The 19,466-nt window shown below is 36.0% G+C and overlaps 1 protein-coding gene across 5 annotated transcripts in view; it reads right to left on the bottom strand.

Annotated features, from left to right (window-relative positions):
- Nucleotides 1–19,466, bottom strand: part of MVB12B (multivesicular body subunit 12B) — a 278,583-nt gene that overhangs the window by 79,497 nt on the left and 179,620 nt on the right. The window contains exon 8 of one of the 5 annotated variants that reach the window (XM_074293111.1): nucleotides 1,071–4,611. The exons of the other annotated variants lie outside the window; for them this stretch is intronic. Coding sequence (XP_074149212.1) covers nucleotides 4,481–4,611 — 131 coding nt within the window. The 3' untranslated portion in view covers nucleotides 1,071–4,480. Of the gene's footprint in view, nucleotides 1–1,070; nucleotides 4,612–19,466 lie in introns of those variants that run through there. 5 annotated transcript variants of the gene reach the window in all.

Raw genomic sequence — 19,466 nt, 5'->3', positions numbered from 1 at the left:
ACTCAAGTACATCAGATAACTAAGTCACATAGGTAGTGAGCATCAGAGCTGAGATTTGTACTAGATCCTGGACTCAAATCTAGTCATCATCCATATTATTATAGCCATCAATCTTATTATTAGTAATCAAAAAAAAAGTGTGACGTTCTTTGTACCTTAAGTACCTCAAATACCTTCAGCTATTAATAGGCCACATGTTTCTCTCAGGTACCCTGCATTTGCATATGCAAATTGCTTCTAAATACCCTGACCCATTAATGTGATTACTAATTACATAATAATAGTCACCCATTTCCACACAGATCATACTTATATTTCAAAAATCAAGACACAAACTCAGGGACATCAGATAATTCTCCTAAGTCACACAGCCAGTGAGCATCAGAGATGCTATTTGTGCTCAGATTTTCAACTCTAAAATCTAGCCATCACCTCACATATCAAGTTGCTATCAGTTATCAATAAAAAGTTTAAATTCCTTTGTATCTTAAGTGCTCCAGACATTAATAGGCCACATGTTTCTCACAGGTACATTGCATTTGCATATGCAAATTGCCTCTAAATACCCTGAACCATTAATGTAATCACTAATTACATAATAATAGTCACCGATTTCCACACAGATCAAACTTACAGTTTTGTAGCTATTAGGGAAATTGTGCTTTGTAATTAAGATAATCCTCATTTCCAGATGCTAATTAACTATATAATAATTAGTCTCATTCGCTAATGCAAATTAAGGATTTTCACCCTTATTGGTAAAGGAATTTCCTCTTATCACTTAAGGCAAAGATAGCCTCAGAAATATTGTCTAGAAATACTTTTCCCCCTTTAAAGGTTAAAAGGTAAAATCCATTTTTATCAGTCTCATTTGTGAATGCAAATTAGGTCTGATTAATCAAGTCAAAGATAAATGTGTTAGTCTTATTACAGGACAGCATGTATGGTCTCCTCCGTTCATCTTGTTTCTTGTACCCTTACCTCCCCACAGATAAACAGAGTTCACAGAACAACCACCATCTTCCAACCTGGTATAATTTATCTCTATTCAAATGGAAATGTTGAGATGCTTGTGTCTTTTTTTTTTTTTTTTTTCTTACAGTATTTTTTTTTTAGTCTTTAAAGCAGCATGGAGGGAACTTAAAATAACAGCGCCTTAATTTGTGAAAAGATGGGAATGAGCTGTTGTTGGGCAAGAGATAGAGTGTGTATGCATGTGTGTGTGCGTATGTGTGGAAAATATGGACGAAAAACGGAAAACCATCTTTGCTTGGATTATTAAGTTTTCTGTGCTCCAAACAGAATGTAAACTGGCACCTCGCACGGTGACTAATGAGGGCTGCCCGTGCAGTAACAGAAGGAGCTGACAGCCAGCAAGGCCTAGTTGGCAGGCTCCAACTTGGGCCGGGGTGCATTCATCATCCACTAAACCAATCCACCAATTCCGCACCACCATTTGTCATTAATTATGCTAATCAGCACACCATTACTCTCTGATGACACTGGAGCTGTTGTTCCGCTGGTTATAGCTTTTCAAATGCACAACTTATTGTGCATGCAAGGCCTGTGCATATATTAGCCTACAGGGAAGAAATGTCCAATTATGAAAAGAAGAAATTTGCTATTATCTTTTTATAACAAACCAATTTAGTAATTAGAAAAGTCTCTGAACTCATAAGTTTTTTTTTTTTTACCCCCTTCCTTAAAATTTTTTTTTTTTGTTCTGTAATAATATCTTTCTGAGGGTAATGAGAAGCGGCTGGATGAAGTGTCAGAAGGTCTAACCTTTCTGTGCCTCAGTTTCTTTACCTGAAAACTGAAGGGGGATAAATAGAATGCTCTCCAAAGCCATTTTTGACCCTTCCCTGTATCTGTGAAATGTTAGCTCCTGGATGCTGGGAACATATTTTTCAAGAAAGGCCTGTGTGGTCCACAAAGATGATTCCTTCCTCTCCCCATTTTGAATATGCAGGTTCATGCTGTGGTATAAATTCCAGTCACTCTGAATTCCTGCAAGATGAAAGTATACCCATGTGACCTTTTGCCGTTCACTGATGGCAGATCTAAGCTGTTCACATAATGATGCCAGACTGTGCCCACCTTACCCAGCAGATGCTTACACAAGGAACAGCAACAGTCTCCTTTAACCCCTTATGTGCCTAAAGAGAGTTAAGGCTATGGGAAGGTTGTCTCAAATGACCACTGTGACAGCCAATGGGGTACTTCTGAATCGATTCAGAGGGAACACTTTTTGCTTGGTACTATAGAATACAGAGGACTCTGAGAGAGCTGTAAAAGGCTTATAAAGACATAGGAGAGTAGACTCAAAAACTGGAAATGACCCTACAATCCAAGTCTCCACCCTATCCTCATTTTACAGATGAGGAAACTGAGTCTCAGGGAGGTTAAAGTGACTTTGCTCAATCTATTTCAGGTGGTTAACTAGCAAAGAGCTAAGACTTAAAAGCCAGGTCATCTAACTACCAAACCAGAGTTCTTTCTATTAAATAACTTTTTCTTAGCAGAAAGATCTTTAAAGATCATCTGGTCCAAAGCTTCTTAAACTGTGAGTCATGACCCCATTAGAGGTCATGTAACTGAAAGTAGGGGTTGTGAAAAATTTGGCAATAATAAAAGGTTTCTGAACACAATGACCAAAAATTAATTCAAGATTAAAACTATAGTGAATCTGAGGTGTTTCAGGCAGGATTTGTCTATGATGCATCATGTGACTTCACTATTGCCTTGGTTCTGAATATGCACATGCCCAAATGCTCCCAGAAACACATTGGCTGCTCAGATTTGAGATGGAGGTGCATAAAAATTTCTCAGGTGAAAAGGGGTAGTAAATGGAAAAAGTTTAAGAAGCCCCAGAATGTTACAAAAAAGGAAACTGGGGCCCAGAGAGTGTAAATAACTTGCCTGAGTGGAGAAAAATAACAGAGATGGGATTCAAACACAGGTCCACTGGTTCCCATTCTAGTCCTATTTTTACTCTACCTCAGAGGATGTCCCTCTTAAAAGCCATCACCAGAGCCTGGAGAAAAATCATGTTGTTTAAGTTGGTCTGTCTAAGCTGGTTTACTACAAACATTTATTAAAGTACCTGCTGTCGGCAAGGCTCAGTGTACTGTGACAGAGATACAAAGACAAAAAAGTCACCCAAAGTCTCTCACCCTTCAAGGACCTCACAAAGTAAAGAGAGTTTGGTACACAGAACTCTATGGCTGGAAGACTCCTGGGGTCTCATCCAGTCTGGCTCCCTCATTTTACTAGAGAAATGATTTGGTATGTCATACAACTAACATGAATATCTGGGGCTCGAACTCAAGTCTTCTGAGTCTTTTGACTCCCAGAGCAATAGCTCTTCCATATTACGGTTCTTCAACAAAGAGAATGGGGTAGGAAACCATGTAAGGCCCAGCATAGAAGAGGACAAAGGCAAGGGAGGGTCTAGACAGTGTTGGGAGACTCCCCCAACCACTCCAAGGGTATCCCCAGGATTAGTCTTTAGACCAACTGATCACCAGGCTTTTCCAAGCTGTTGTCCTCAGCCCGAATCTCTAACACTAGTTTTCAAAGCTTAGCCTGTATTAAGAGCTCATTAATATCATCAGAGTAAATGGGCCTATTAAAACATCTTTAAGCAATATCTGAACATAAATCTCCCTAAACTATATTTAATGACTGTACTTAAGATACATTATATGCAAGTCTTAATGAGACATTAGATAGCATTTTGAAGATTAAAATTAGAGAGTCCATATAAAGTCCGTCCACTTAATGTAGCCTTAAGCTATACTGATGAAAAGCATTACAACCAAATTATTACTGCATTAGAACAAATATTTTCTAATCATTTCTGACATACATTTTCTCTTTTACATCATTTTAATATACACAAAAATATATTCCAAGTGAACAAGATGAGGTATAAGGTCTCCAAGCTTTTGAAGTGCTCTGTGATTTAAATTAAATGCAGTTTTTTGGCTAGTTCTCTGTGTGCTAAGAATGCTCAAGGCCATGAGTCATTTTTCTACATGTTCTGTTTAATTGAAAACCTTAATTTATCACTCTAATAAGGCCAATACATTTATCTTGCTATTAAACTTTTCAAAGAACTAGCGAGATAAATAATACAGCTTAACAACAAAAAAGTTACATAGGCCATTTCGAATGATAAAAATTTCATTTTCCACACAGTAAAGTTAACAAATGCTTCTTAGTGCCTACTGTTTACACAAAGTGACTAGAGGATCGATTCTGTTAGATAAAACAGAATCTCTGCCTTCTCAGAGCTTAGTATTTTAAGAGAATATATATTACATAAAGCTAACAGAAATATAAAAGTGTAAAAAGGAGCAAAGGGCCAGGTCAAGTAGGTCCTGGGTATAGCAAAGTTATTACTAACTGAAAGGGACAGAGGGTAAAGAATAGGCAAAGTTTTTTGGAAGAGCTGAGCTTAAAGGACTGCACAAGATTAACAAGTATGACAAAGCGGAAAAAGGTAAGCTTCTGAGAACTGAGAGCTCCAACTTGACCTGGGTTTCCATGTCTCTCTCTCTGTGGGTGGCACAAACACACTGCATACATCAAGTGCAATTTGCGTTTCTGGGAATAAGATAGAAGAATGTGTTACTCCACTGGGGTTGGATAAACAGAGCTCTTTAAACAAACCCAAATCTTTTTCAGGTCTATTCAAATAAAAAGCAAGTACATGCAATGCTTGCAGAATAGAAAATGTAGGTATTTAAGAGTAGAGGATTGCAAGGTATAGGGATACAAGCCTGTATTTATAGATATGTTTCTGGGGGCTTTTCCCCAAATAAAAATTCTGTTGCTTTCCTCTTTTCACACCTCATCACAGCAAGGAGGTGACCCTAAGTTTCTGAAGACTCTTACTTAGTGGAGCACAGAGCAATTTGTGAAGACTATGTATCTGCCCTTGAGGACCATTCTCGCTAGGTGAGGAGCTGTGACCAGGAGACTGGCAAGGAGATAACAAATCATTTTGGTCTCACCACTTCACAAATAATAGTTTACCAAGATGCAAAGGGGGCAGTGTTGGTCTTGGGAAGGAAGTACCTCCCTCCCTCCCTGGTTGAAATCAAAGCTCTCAGGAAGCCCTGGAGTGAGATATAAAGGCAGACACCCAGATGGAGGCTACCAAAACCAGGGCATCTGTGGTTGTCTTCTGAAAACAAATCAGAGAACACAGAGTTAAACCCCAGAAATACTCTTCAAAAAACTCCTATTGTATTTGATATATTGTATAACCAGACAATGTTGAAAAGGAAAATATGATTCTTTTGAGTCTGCTGAACAGAATAATCCTTTCTCTGTTGCTGCTTCTAAGGGTGGCTGTTACCACCAAAGTGGAATCAAGATCATAGACTCACAGAACTGAGAGTTGGCTGGGACTAGTTCATAAAATATGGGATTATTTCACAAAACCTGAAGGGGGAAGGGACTTGTTGGGGGTCACACAAGTAGCAAGTGGCAGTGCCCAGACTCAAACCAAGGTCCTTTTATGACTCCAAACCCAATGCTTTTTACATTAACTATTCAGGACATTGGTTATCTGACTTTGCAGTGGTCCCAAGGAGTACAGACAAATAAAACACCATGAAGACAACTCATACTATGTCCTGATACAAAGAGTGAAGTAGGAGAAATTCAGCAAAAATTTTAATAATCCTGGTACACACATGTTTATGTGTGTATATGTGTATATAGATATAGATAGTATACAATGTATATTACATATATAAGAACACATAAATATTCAAAAACACATCACACATATAGATATTATATATATGCACATTATATATATATATGTATATATATATATATACCCATAAATATTTTAAAAGACACAGACCTATACACAAATACATGCACATTATATATATATATATGTATATATATATATATATATATATATACACACATACTTTAAAAGACACACATATATACACACAACATATATAGATTTACACATGCATATTTTATATATATTTTATTAACATTTTAAATATTTATTATTTTAAATACATATAAATATTTTAAAAGACACACATAATACAACACATTACATACATGCACTATATATATATATACACACACACATATATATATATATACACACACACACACATAAATATTTTAAAAGACACACACATAAATAATTTTATTTATACACAGACACCCTGATATTTGATGACTTCGAAACCAAGGTGCTCAGAGTTCTAAGATCACATCTTAGGCCTGAGCCGCCTAACACTTCATATCTCACTACCAGCTGAATTATCGACAGAGAGAATGTTATATTAAAAAAGACAAGGACAAAACCAGATTAATGTCACGCTGGGGACAAGAGCAAGCAAGATTCTGATGTGACACCAGAATAAGGTACTTCTGGATAAATTGACAATTTAGGTGATATTAAAAAAAAACAAATTGCTATCAAAGTCTCTAAGAAGAGAGTGTGTTTTTTTTTGGGGGGGGGGTAGGGATTAGTATAATATAAATTAACAGCTTTTTTGCTTAAGACAAAGTGGACATCTTTTATGAATGTTATTCCTTGGCTGGAGACTTTGCTCTCAAGATTATGTAAATCACAGTAAGTGAGCCAGTACCACCTCCCTTCCTTAATAGGACACAATCATGCTTCATAGCTTTTTTTTTTTTTTTTAAAGGACAATAAAGTAACACAACCCAACCATATTCGCTATTAAAAGAGGGATACTTCTTTACTGTGTGAAAGCTGTAGCAACAAAGGCTATTTCCATTTGTTCCGCCCAGATATTCTCTTTCCCTCCAAAAAGAGACTATTTCGCAGTCACAATTTTGCCTTTTTAACTGTGTGAATTAGGCATTCTTCATAAATAACAGCCAAGTTTTCGTACGCGAGCTTCTTTTTATTAGGGGCACAGTAATGAACAATGAGCAATGTGTTCTATTATTCTTTGTCAAATCACAAAATGCTACATTAGAATAACTATGCCGGTCAATGGAATATAGTAGATTAAATTCAACTTCTGTGCAGAAACCACTGTAAAACAGCATGATAAGAAGGCTATAAAAAAATTTAATTTTACTCCAAACTCCATCACACACACACAAAAAAAATGGTGTGAAAAGTAATTTTGCATAATCAGTACACGCCATCTGGAACAATTAACCGATTTCTATAGAACTATGAGGATCAGTCATATCTGCTTATTAAAGATCAGAAATTATACAAGTAATAAATCCTTGAAAAAACTAAGCGTACTCCCGCCTGTCAACGCTATTTTAACTTCAAATACTGAAGAACGCCTGATAAGGCTGAAAAGAAGAGATTAATATATGCAAATTACATCCAGCATTTAAAATCTCCAACAACTGTCTCCGGTTTTCTGTCCCTTATTGCTGCCTTTATGTTTTATTCATACACCGACTCACCTGTCACTTCATAAGCTATAATATTATGGGGGTATTATTAAACAGCATAAAGCCGGGTTTTAATTGGAAAGCTTCATTGCATTTTCCAATTATTTGGAGTAAATTAAAAGCAGATGCACATAGTTTAATAAGGAGTCTAATATCAGTTCCGGGAAATCAAAATTCATTGTCATTACTAGACTGGGATAGTTCTGCAAACTGTACTCCATTTCAGAGATTTTCAAAAAAGAATCTGTCTATGCAATCTGTTAATTGTCATTTGGTTAATAACTGTTTAAATCTCCAAACTGCACAGCAGTTTCCTATTTTAAAAAATTAAACTATGGGACTCACATCAGCAAAACAAATAGAGAAGCACTTGTCTACACAGCTAAACTTATCAGACAGCAATTTACCTAAAAACAAAATGAATATTGGTGAGGAAAAAGAGGGTATATGGAAGAGGAAGATTATTCCAGGAACTGGAGGATACAAAAGAATATCCATTTCATACTTACACAACACTGAAGGTTAGTGTTTTACCAGGGAGCGAGCTCTCTCTGGAAAAGGGCAGGAGCCACATTATAAAGTGTGCTTTTATTAGAATTATACATGGCTCAGGAAAAAAAAAATAGCAGCCCAAGTTTTAATTGGTATTTCTAACTACATCCTTTTTTTTTAATTGGGCAAATTAATTGATTTGGGACATATACACAAATATACAAAAAGTTTAAAAAATAAAGAAAGCAAAAACGATCTATTTTGAAAAAGTTGTCTTTGAAGCACCAACCTCTCTGTTATTGACTCCTAACCCATAAGTAAGGTATTGCTTACATTCAGCTACAAGATTCTGGAGGACACAGTTAAATCCCTGGGTAGACAAAAGCCAACAGACAATGGAATATTCTCTAACCTATTATGTACTTAAAGAATCAAATCTTAAAGGTTATGCTTCATAAGAGATATTGCTCACACATAATATACACACACACCTACATGTTGCACATATAAGTGCATGTAGCTGAAGCATTTACAAATGAAAAGGCACAAGTACACTCAAGCTAATATATGTAACCTTTTCGTTTTTATAGAAAATGACAGACTTTTTCAAATCCTGGGAGTGTAAATTATAATAGGACAAGCAGTAATTGACTTTTAAACTCCACCCACTGAGAGGGCTACAATTAGTCTGTTTTCAGTGCAAGAACGGCTGCACTGCAAAGTTCATAACTTGTAGACTCCCTTTCCCATTCCAATTAAAATCCAAGAGCTATCGACACAGAATTTACTTTCTCATCTTCCAAATAGCTCACTGGTGAACATTCCAGTCACCAGAGGCCTGCCTCCCTCCCAGACCAGAAAGCATGCTAATACACGTGAACACGGGAAGGGATTCTTGCAAAATACCCAGAAACTATGTTAAAAGATGAAGATAAAAGCAATTCTTGTGCAGTGATCCAAAAAATAGCATCTCCTTCTTTTTTCAAAATTACCTGTTTTAATAAAGTAGATACACTGTGCCAACTGAACCATTTAATTATCTGCAAAAATGATGAATCAAAACAATAGTTTGCAAAAATAAATGACTAACCTCTGATTAAAATGTCTGTCCTCATTACATCCAAATAAAGAATACAATATCTTTAAAAGAAAACTTATATTGAAGATAAGTAGCAAGCCCATAGCATTGATAACCTTATATTTTACAATAGTGAGCATCTTACCACAAGACTATGGAAATGTAATAAAGTTATTTTGTTCTCATCTCAAAAAAGCTTGAGAAAGTAAATGACAAAAGGATATCTTTCTCTGCTTGGTGCATCCCACATGCTGATGCATACCATGAATTGAGCTGACATTAGAGACCAGCCTGGGAGGGAAAAGAACACAAAGCTGATAGTTTAACTAACCAGCCCCCAAATCAGCTGTTTCATAATACTGTTCAAGATAATGTTTTAGAGAGAGAGCATTTTTCTGAAGGATAGATTGGGGAGAGAGACTATGCTGCAGATCTACCATACACTTGCTGTACTCAATAGTATGCAACATAAAATAAAAATATACCATGTTAGAGTTGAGTTACAGTTAAGGGGAGATAACAAATATGATCATAATAACTGAATTCTGTCAAGTTACATTGAAAACTAATAACCTTCATCAAATGTTTTAAAATGAATCTTCTCTTTAGGAAGTAATAAAGCACACTGATGACTCCCAGGTCTCCATTGCTTTGAGAGTAGAAAACGCCAACAATCTCATCCCTACCTCACAAGAGAAGTATGAATGTCATTATCCCATTTTACAGAAGCAAGACTTTTAGTACCAGAGCTCCCCAGACAGTAAGTAGAGGAGGTGGGATTGCATCCATGGTCTGTGGACTCAAGTTCCATGCTTCTGAAGGAAGACAGCACAGTGACAAGTGTGCTAGGTTTAGACTTTAAGGGAATCTACATTTAAATCCCAGGTTTGCCACTTACTAGTTGTATATGACTTAGGTAAGTCACTTCATCTCTTTAGGCCTCAGCTTTACTATTTGTTAAATAAAGAAGAGGATAGACTAAATGCTCTCAAAGGCTCCTGCCAGTCCTATATCTAGGATCTTTTTTTCTACTTTACCACACAACCCAACAGGACAGAATAAGTCAAAATTATATATATATATATATATATATATATACATATATATATATATATATATATGTATATATATATATACATATATACATATATATGTATATATATATATATATATGCTATTAATGTAAACTCCCCCTTCCCTTATTATTAAATGGAAGTTGCCATTATTCCTCTCTATCTTCAACCAATCTTTCTACTGTTATTTCATTTTCCTTTTGTTTTCTGTGTGCTAAGGAAAAGAAACTATTTGTTATCTCTTGAATATTTCCTTCTGTATGCTTTATCCCCCTGTCTTTGCTCTTGCTTCCTCTATGTCTAACATGAACTCCATCTCTAAATATTGACCAAGTACTTACAGTATTGTAGGGCAAGGTAATATAAAATAATAAAGCCAGGTAAGGTCCCTGCTCTCATAGTGTTTATGAACATTTATGATAACATTATAATATGTTAAATATGTGCATATTATATATTAAATTGCACTGTAGTTTACAAGCAAAACAGAGGCAATGAGATATATGTGGCCTTTGGAAAGGGAAGATGCAGGTTCGAAGCCTAACTCTGGAATTCACAACAGTATGGACCTGGGAAAACTCACTCTCAGGAAACTCACTAAGACTTATCCATTATTTTACCCATGAGCTCTCTATATTGATAAAAGAAATTTCTATACCAGAAATTGCTCTAACACTGAGATAATCACAGATTCTTTACATATGTGTATATTACAAAGCAATTAGATGGTGGGTACAGTGGATAGCACTGAGACTGAAGTGAGGAACACGAGTTCAAATGTGGTCTCAGCCACATACTAGTTGCGTAATGCCGAGTAGTCATTTACTTTCTTACTTATTCCTCAACTGTGAAATGAAGATAAGAATTATACCAACTTCACAGGGTAGGTCTAAGGATCAAATCAAGTAAGATAACATTTGTGAAGCATTTAGCATAGTGTCCAGTACATAGTAGGTACTTAACAAAAGTTTGTTCCCTTTTCTTTCCCTTTTAGTATCAAAGATATAGAAGAACTAAATGTGATCTTAGACATTATATACTCCAAGTCCCTCATTTTACAGATAAGACAATTGAGGCCCAAAGTGTTAAAGTAACTTATCCAAAGTCCCATGGGTCATCATCATCTGGAACCATCACTGGAAGTCAGAGGCTTTGACTTCAAATCCAAATTTCTTACTCCCCTTTACCACAATATTAAATGATCCTTGAAGGCTGGGACACTGTCAAATTATTTTGAATCTTTAGCTTAGTGGATACTTAAAACATTTTGTAAACCCCAAATTCTATAGGAATGTCAGTCAGTTATCATCATGGTGAATGATGATATTTGTTGAATAAATGAAAATTATATTAAAATGTTAGAAATGTATTATCTTTATCAGCTTTCTGGGAAATGATTATATAAACTTTTTAATAGCATGATGATATGACACTGGGCAATTCACTTTGTCTTCTTTCATTTCAATATCCATATATGTAAGTAGGGGATTGGATCACATGACTTCTAAAGTCCATTCTTGCTCCAAATTCTATGGCCCTACTTGGAATTACTCTGCCTTCACTGGATTGTCTTGAAGCTCTATTTAGAGGAGAAATGGATAGCTATGTGTTTTTTTTTTTTTGTGTTGTTTTTTTTTTTAATTAAACAACAACAAAAACGCCCAAATGCAGGAGCTTTTGATACAAGCAAAACAGATTCTTCATTAATATTGGAGAATGTTTTCAAGCAAAAAAAAAAAATGAAAGCAAAACATAAACCTGAATGTGTATTTACCACCACTTGCTACCAACCTTTTAGGTATTGTTAGGTACAAGGCCAGAAATGATGTTTGGGGTCAAAATGGCAAGTAGTATACTCCCCTTCATTAAGAATGTTGCTTTACAAGGGGAATGCTGGATCTCAAGTTCTAAAATGACTCAGGCATGAAAAACATTTCTTCAACAAAGGATCTCAACCTTGGAAGAGAGCTCTACATCACTCATTGTCTTCCGGACAATTGTAAGACAAATCTGCAGAATAATGAGTCTCTTCTTCAGGGATATGTGATAAATATATTCACTTCAAGCTACCAGTCTACAGTACTGAATGCTTTTTAAATATAAACAGGTTAAGACTTTTATCTTCCATTTATTTGGTGGGGGGGGTGGGAGGAAGGGGGGGAAGTTCCTTTAGTGATCAAGAATAAAAATCCATGTATTTATGAAAAACATGTTCATGAAACATATATAATTGTTAATAAGGCAATGCTAATGACATAAGAAATGAATGTAACAAGTATATGTTACACACACACACACACACACACACACACACACACACACACACACACACACACATATTCACAAGGTTTAAGGAAAAGAACACTGGGCCAGGCAACAAACCAGTTGGACTTTGGTCCAAGCTGTGTTATTGATTAGCTGTGTGACCATAGGCAAGTGACTTTACCTCCCTGGGTTTGAATTTCCTGTCTGTAAACTGAAGGATTTGATCTAGATGATTTCTCCTTCTAGTTCTATCATTCTGTGAATCTGTAAAAGATTTCAAAATAAACCTGAAGTGGGTTGGGTTTTTTCAATGTGTCTTTTGTTTCTAGTAGATAATTAAATGCCACCATATGGACAGGCCTGAAGAAGGCAAAAAATGGGTAGCATTTTGAAGGATTATTTTTTGGTTTCAACAAATAGAATGTAACCTCTTTGAGGGCAAATAAGAGTTTAATCTCTGTAGCCCTGATCCCTTGCAAAGTGCCTTGTGCATTTATTAAGTACCTACAATTTCTTTAATTGGAGTCAATTAACACCATAAATACAAATCTCCAAGTTATGAAATGACCAAATATTTAATTAAACAACCAAATCTTGAAGTATCATGTAAACTTGACTTCATTATAATTATATATAATTCATAAACTAGAAAATGACTTGGTGGTGAGGATGTCGAGAGGTTGGACTAAATGATCTCTTAGATAATTTCTCATTCTTACATCCTGTATCCTATGTTTTTTTAACTGCATTTCCTAAAGTTCCTTCTGAATGTGAGATTTTATGTAGTACTAGGGCAAAACTGGTACAAGCTCATGCGACAGACTTCTTACAAAGTGCTATAATAAGCCCTTGTTATAAAGCTTTTTTCATCCATCAGGCCATCCCACATCAGGGACCTTAAGGAAAATGTTAGAGAGTTTCTTATGATTTTAGTATCAATAATCTTGAATAACATTTTGACCTTCAGGACAGTTTTAACTCTGGCAAGATTTTCCCCCAAATTCACTTATTTTTATATTTAAAGCTTATATTTAACTTTGAACCATAAAATGAGAGGAAAAGAGACAGATTCAAAAGTTATGGAACTGATGCAGCTTAAGATGCTGTATGAATATCCAATGGATATAATTATATTAACTTGATCCATTTTAATAAAAGCAGAAGTGATTACTCCTCCCAAATGTGTTTAATCTAAACAAGTTACCATATTTATTTGCATAATTTTCCTCCTTCGATTGACATTTTATTCCTAAAAGGAGAAGAGTGTTATTTAATGTAAACTGCCCATTGTTAACTGGCTTGGGTAAAAGAACTCTTAGACTACTCAAAGTCCTGAGATCAATATCCTCTGGGTTTCTCCTCCACCCCCAAGTGTCTGAAGACTTGATAAAGGCATTCTGAAGATGTGTGTAGAAATCCAAAATCCAAAAAAAGAAGACAAAGGCCATGAGGGATTGTACATTTCAGTAGGATGCAAAATATATTATACTAAGGAGGCCTAAACTCTGACATTTTAATTTAAAAATCAGAGAAGGATAACAAGACAATATCAACATTCATTCATTGTCTCCAAAAAGGTGTAAAGTATTTTCTTACAAATACAATTTTGTTTTTTCATTAAAATAAAATCTGACTTTTAAAGTAATAACCTTCAAGAGAGTAATCTCTAATTTTGTTTAAACAGAAGACAAGTGAGTTTTAACTCATTCAATGCTTGTTAAGCTCTTATTGTAAGAAGAGCATAGTGCATAAGGTAACATTTTTTGATGTGGCAAAATCATAAGGATAATAGATTTAGAGGTGAAAGATATCTAAGAGGTCAATGAATCTACTTGCCACATTTTAGATAGGGAGAAACTGAGGCATAGAGAGGTTGTGACTTACCCGGGATCATGTGATCTTGGGACAGGATTTGAATCCAGATCTTACTCAACAGTAGTAATCATTAAACCAAGTTTCCCCTCAAAGCAAATGCCAGTAGCACTCAGTATTGCCAAGTAGGTACCCATCCAAGTATTGATCAGGCCCAACCCTGCTCAACTTTCAAGATCCAACAAAATTAGGTAAATTCAAGATGGATCCCCTGAGTTCACAAAAACCTAGTGAGACACAAATAAAATCTCCTGAAGGATTAGTTCAAGTGCTCTCTCTTAGACAAGCTCTGACCTGCTAGTATCCTCCACTTGGGGGGAAAAATGAAAACAACTTTGCATATATTTAGTGTTTACTTCAGAGGCTCATAAAATTACAGCTGAAAGAGATCTTAGACATAACTCAAGCTGATTATTTATTTATTTATTTGTTTGTTTTTATACTTGAGCAATCTGAAACTTTGGCCCAAAGATACACAGGTTGTATCCAAGATAAGATTTTAAACAATAGAGGCTCCTTGAAAGCATGGGCTATTTCATTTCTGCTTTTGTATCCAAAGCATCCAAGACATATTACGGACTCAAGAAAGGCTTGCTTGGTAAATGAATATATAGAATGAATACTTCTACTTCTACACCGGAAAATTACCAAACAAAGGGTTAGATAGGATGGAAAGTACAGCAAGAAAAAGCTTCATAAAGGAGGTGACACTGGCACTGGGTTTTAAAGCATGAACAGGCACTAAAATGATGGAGAAAAGGAATGCACTCAGAATGGATAAAGGCTTGAGGGAAAGAAGGGATAAGAACAGGGGCAGAAACAGTCCATTTGGTATAGCTTACTACATGTGGAGAGGGAATAACATACAATAAGACAAAAAAGGCAGAAATAAAACTAAAGTCCAAAAAATTAAAGTTAAAAAGCTTAAAAATAAAATAATCCAACCCTACAAATTAAATGTTAATTTTGAGGATTCTATGTAGATTTATCACATTATAAATTAGAGTGTGTCCTGCCTCAACCTAAGCTATAAGATTCATCTTCTTCCAGAAAATCTTGTGAATCACTTAACGCTGGACACTTTTCAAAGAGGGTTCCTTACAACAATATTATAATGTTGATTGTGCAACTATTATTCTAATGTTACTGATGGGTCACTGAGGTGAGAGGCTAAATGACTTGATCACAGCTAGAGCTGGAACTGGAACACAGGGCTTCTGTGTGGGCAACTTGAGCCCAGGGAGCTTGGCTGGTTTTTAGGGACTGTGAAAGAAATTTGTCTCAGGCATCAAAAGAAAATCTTGGTAAAGATGACATATCACAATGATAAAGAGCAAAGTCTTAGATCCAAGTGGTCAAGAGGTAAAGCCTTACCTCCTGGCAGCTACAGAATTTATCCTAGGAAAAAAGGCATCTCTGCTATTAATCCAGTGATTAACTGATGCTTACTGAATAAAAGACACTAGTGTTGTCATTGCTATCACCCTCACAGGTTAGGGAGGATGGGCACATAAGGTAAGGGGAGAGCCTGAATTTTTACTTAAAAAGTCTTAAGTAGATAAAACTTAAAAGTAATGTGATTAAGTTTTCAGGTATCTGAGAAACTATAATGGGAGAAAGGGGTCAGTTTTATGGCTTAGCTCTAGAGAAAAAAAACAAACTAAGAACAATGGGGAAAGGGGAGTTACAGGGAGGTAAATTCAGAGTTGATTTAAGGAAGAATTTGCTAACAATAAGAATCATCTCCAAACAGAACAAGCTATCTGAGGAAATAATTTTTCTTCACAGAAGGTCTTCAAGCAGAAGCTGGCCACCCATTTATAGAATCAGATTGTTAATTTTACAGTTGAAGACATGGAGTTCCATGCAGATTAGTTGATTTGTTTTCAAGGAAATTTTGGGAAGGCAGATCTGTTTAGCTATGGTTTAGACTAGATAATCTCTGAAATCCCTTCAAACTCAGTTGTCAATGATTATGTTTTAAACAATGCAATCCTATATTCTAATGCTATAGGTCCCCAAACTCAATGTTTTAAGGTCTCTGTCTGTGAAGTGTCTTGTAATTCCTAAGGTTTATGTCTTTCTGGAACTTGCACAGCAGAATACCTCCTGGAGGTAAGATTCCCAAAGGTGCAGCTGCATATTTGCCAGGAACACACTGTTTATTAACTTCAATGACATAGCTACCATGGTATTAAAGCACACCCAATTAGCCAAGCCTACAGGAATATTTGTACTCTTAAATCTTCGGCTTTTGGAAAGGGTTAATAAAGCTTATTATTAGCATATAATTTACAGTCCTTTCTCCCAGGAAAGGAATAATGCACAGTAAATGCCACATTCATTTTAATAATACATGTTACAGTCTGTGCCCAACATCTGTACAAAGGTAGAGGAGACAGATTTTTTTGACACGTCCCACTCTGCCATCTAAACACAGGCGTTTTGTTTCTTAAGTGACGGAAGGTTTAATCAAGAAAGCAGGCAATTCATCAATCGAAACAAGGCTGCTTGCGTGCGTCTGACAGCGCACACATGGTTGTATACAGAGCAAACCTGGCCACCTGTCAACAGCACCTTTTCCATCAGGATATACAAATATACAGTGCAATCAATTCCCCATCTATTCCCATTCATTTCTTGGTTTTCTTATTATATTTTTCCTTTACCCTCGATTCTGTTGTCAGTGTGGGCAAGAATAGATGGATAGACAAGGAAAGCAGTAGCTGTTTATACACAACGATAAAGAATTTATATACCTTTAAAATGACTTATTTTCCCCTCTGTTTGAGTACCATTATTATAAATAATTTTTCACTTCATTCAAGAGTTTCCCCATGCAAGCTATTATCTGGAGCTGTACCAAAAGGATCTCTTCTTCTCTTTCAATCTCCTCCTCCTCAATCCCACCTCCCCCACCTCTGGTCCTTGGTGCTTTTGATAAACCTTGGCAAGGTGCAAAGGGATATGGAGGTCTGAAACAGAGGTTGCATAAACTCACAACATCTCCATTAAGATGAAGGCTATGCAGGAGAGTCACAAATGCAAGGAGCAGGGGAAAAAAACAAAACATTCCTTCATGGCTCTGAATCAGGGAAGAAAAAGCACTGGTTAATTTCAGGGCCATGCAAATCTAGTTCCTGACACAACCTTATAGAATTGGTCCAATCCTAATTGAACACAGTAAGCATCCAATAAATGTTTGCTGAATGAATGAATCGATGAATTCTGTGAACAAATAAAGGGAAAAACAAGGGAAGAGAAATTCCCTAAATACTGCAACTACCTGCCGATTGATATAGTCTCTCTCAAACATAAATTCAGTGGTTTATTAGATAACTTTTAGATAAAAGTATGTCATTTCTCTAACAGTCTAGTGTTGAAGTTTCTCAGATTTTTTTTTTTAGAATATTGAAAATGCTTTATAATCATTATATTATCTAGTTTATTTTAAATTTTCCAGGTGAGATTTTTTTCTTAATTAAAAGATGGAAATAATGTAACCATTACAAACAGTAGGAAAATGTTTCTAATTATTGTGCAGCAGATGAATTTTCAAATTATTACTTTTTGTGTAAAATATAAAGGCTTTTTTTATAAGAATATGAAGAAAGAGGCAGAAATGATCCAACTGGATGAAATATATAAATCATGAATTTCATAATACTGATAATTAAATGTCCATCTTCCATTTAAATGAGGACTAGATTAAAACTGCATGGAGAAAGCTGATATTCAGAAATCATTAATTATTTTTAATTGCTTTGTGCTTTCTTAGTCCGATGTCAGAGTTACATGGCTCAGGCAGGATTATAAAATACCGATAAAATCCTATTTCTTGCTGCTCTCAAAGAAGAGACCTCAGCCAAACCAATGAAGTGATGGCTCTCCACTTATTCTGCAGCATGCCCTGACTACGCCATGTGCCTTAAAATGGAGTTTTCTAATCTGAGGACAATTTGGGGGGCAATAATATGATCGCTGTCATAATTTGTAAGAAGATTTTTTTTAAATTAAAAGGAGGGTGTAGCAGATAGTGGAGGATAACACACACATACATATTTAATAGAGAAGATTGTCAAGAAAAAAAGCATCACATTCTGGGAGTTTGCTATCAGACTATGCTTTATTACATTTTTTATATTCTGACTATGTGGAACTTAAGAGGTGTTAAATAAAGTAAATAAAGCTTAATAGGATGTCCAAGGCTTTCTCCTTGTTATGAATCTTAGTGATCACAGCCTAATAGGATTATAGATTTAGAACTGATAGCCTAGGCAGGAGGCAGCTAGGTGGTAGAATGAGGGGGTAGAGTGCTGAGTCTTAAGAGTCAGGAAGACCTGAATTCAAATCCTGCTTCAGACATAGCCTTACCTGTATGACTCTAGGTAAGTCATTTACCTACTCAGTTCAATGTCTTCAAATATGTAACGGTGAGATAATGATAGTACCTATCCCAAAGAGAACTTGTGAAAATCAAATAAAAATACACATATACACATACATGCATTTGTATATACATACATATACGTTATCCATGTATATATGTATATAGCTTTGCAAACCTTAAAGCACTACATAAATGCTAATTCTAATTCTAATTCCCTTATGTTATAGATAAGGGAACTAAGGCTGAGTTAGGAAATAATTTGCTCACAGTCACATCAGTAGGGAGTAGCAGAGTTGGGGATGCTGTATATAAAGAGCACAGGGCCCCAGTTCTCATCTTGGCCCTGCAATGTGTGGCTCACCTTTGGGATCTTGGGCAGCTCACTTTATCTTCCAAGTCCTCAGAGATTCTCAATCTTTAAATCAAGGGGGCTGGACTCGATAAGCTCCAGTACCAGCTTTGTGACACCGCATTTCAGTCCCATGTATTCAAACTCAAAATCCAATGTTCTTTTCACCACATCATGATGGAGAAAAGGGAGAACAAGGGGAAGAGCAGCAGGGTATTTCCCTGAGTCTCTAGTCTTGGCTCACCCATTCACTTCTTAGTATAGTTATAGAGAGAGACAAGAAGCAGCATTGCATGGGGGAGCAGATAGAGAGCCCAGCTTGGAGTTAGGAAGAGATGGGTTTAAATACTTTTTGGGGGGTAGCTAGGTGGCGCAGTGGATAGAGCACCAGCCCTGAATTCAGGAGGACCCAAGTTCAAATCTAGTCTCAGACACTTAACACTTCCTAGCTGTGTGACCCTGGGCAAGTCACTTAACCCCAGCCTCAGGGGGGAAAAAACAACAACAACA

The sequence above is a fragment of the Sminthopsis crassicaudata genome, chromosome 2, assembly GCF_048593235.1.
Source record: "Sminthopsis crassicaudata isolate SCR6 chromosome 2, ASM4859323v1, whole genome shotgun sequence".
Classification (NCBI taxonomy): domain Eukaryota; kingdom Metazoa; phylum Chordata; class Mammalia; order Dasyuromorphia; family Dasyuridae; genus Sminthopsis; species Sminthopsis crassicaudata.
The sequence above is the reverse complement of the archived record's forward strand: the minus strand, read 5'-3'. Positions and strand labels throughout refer to the sequence as shown.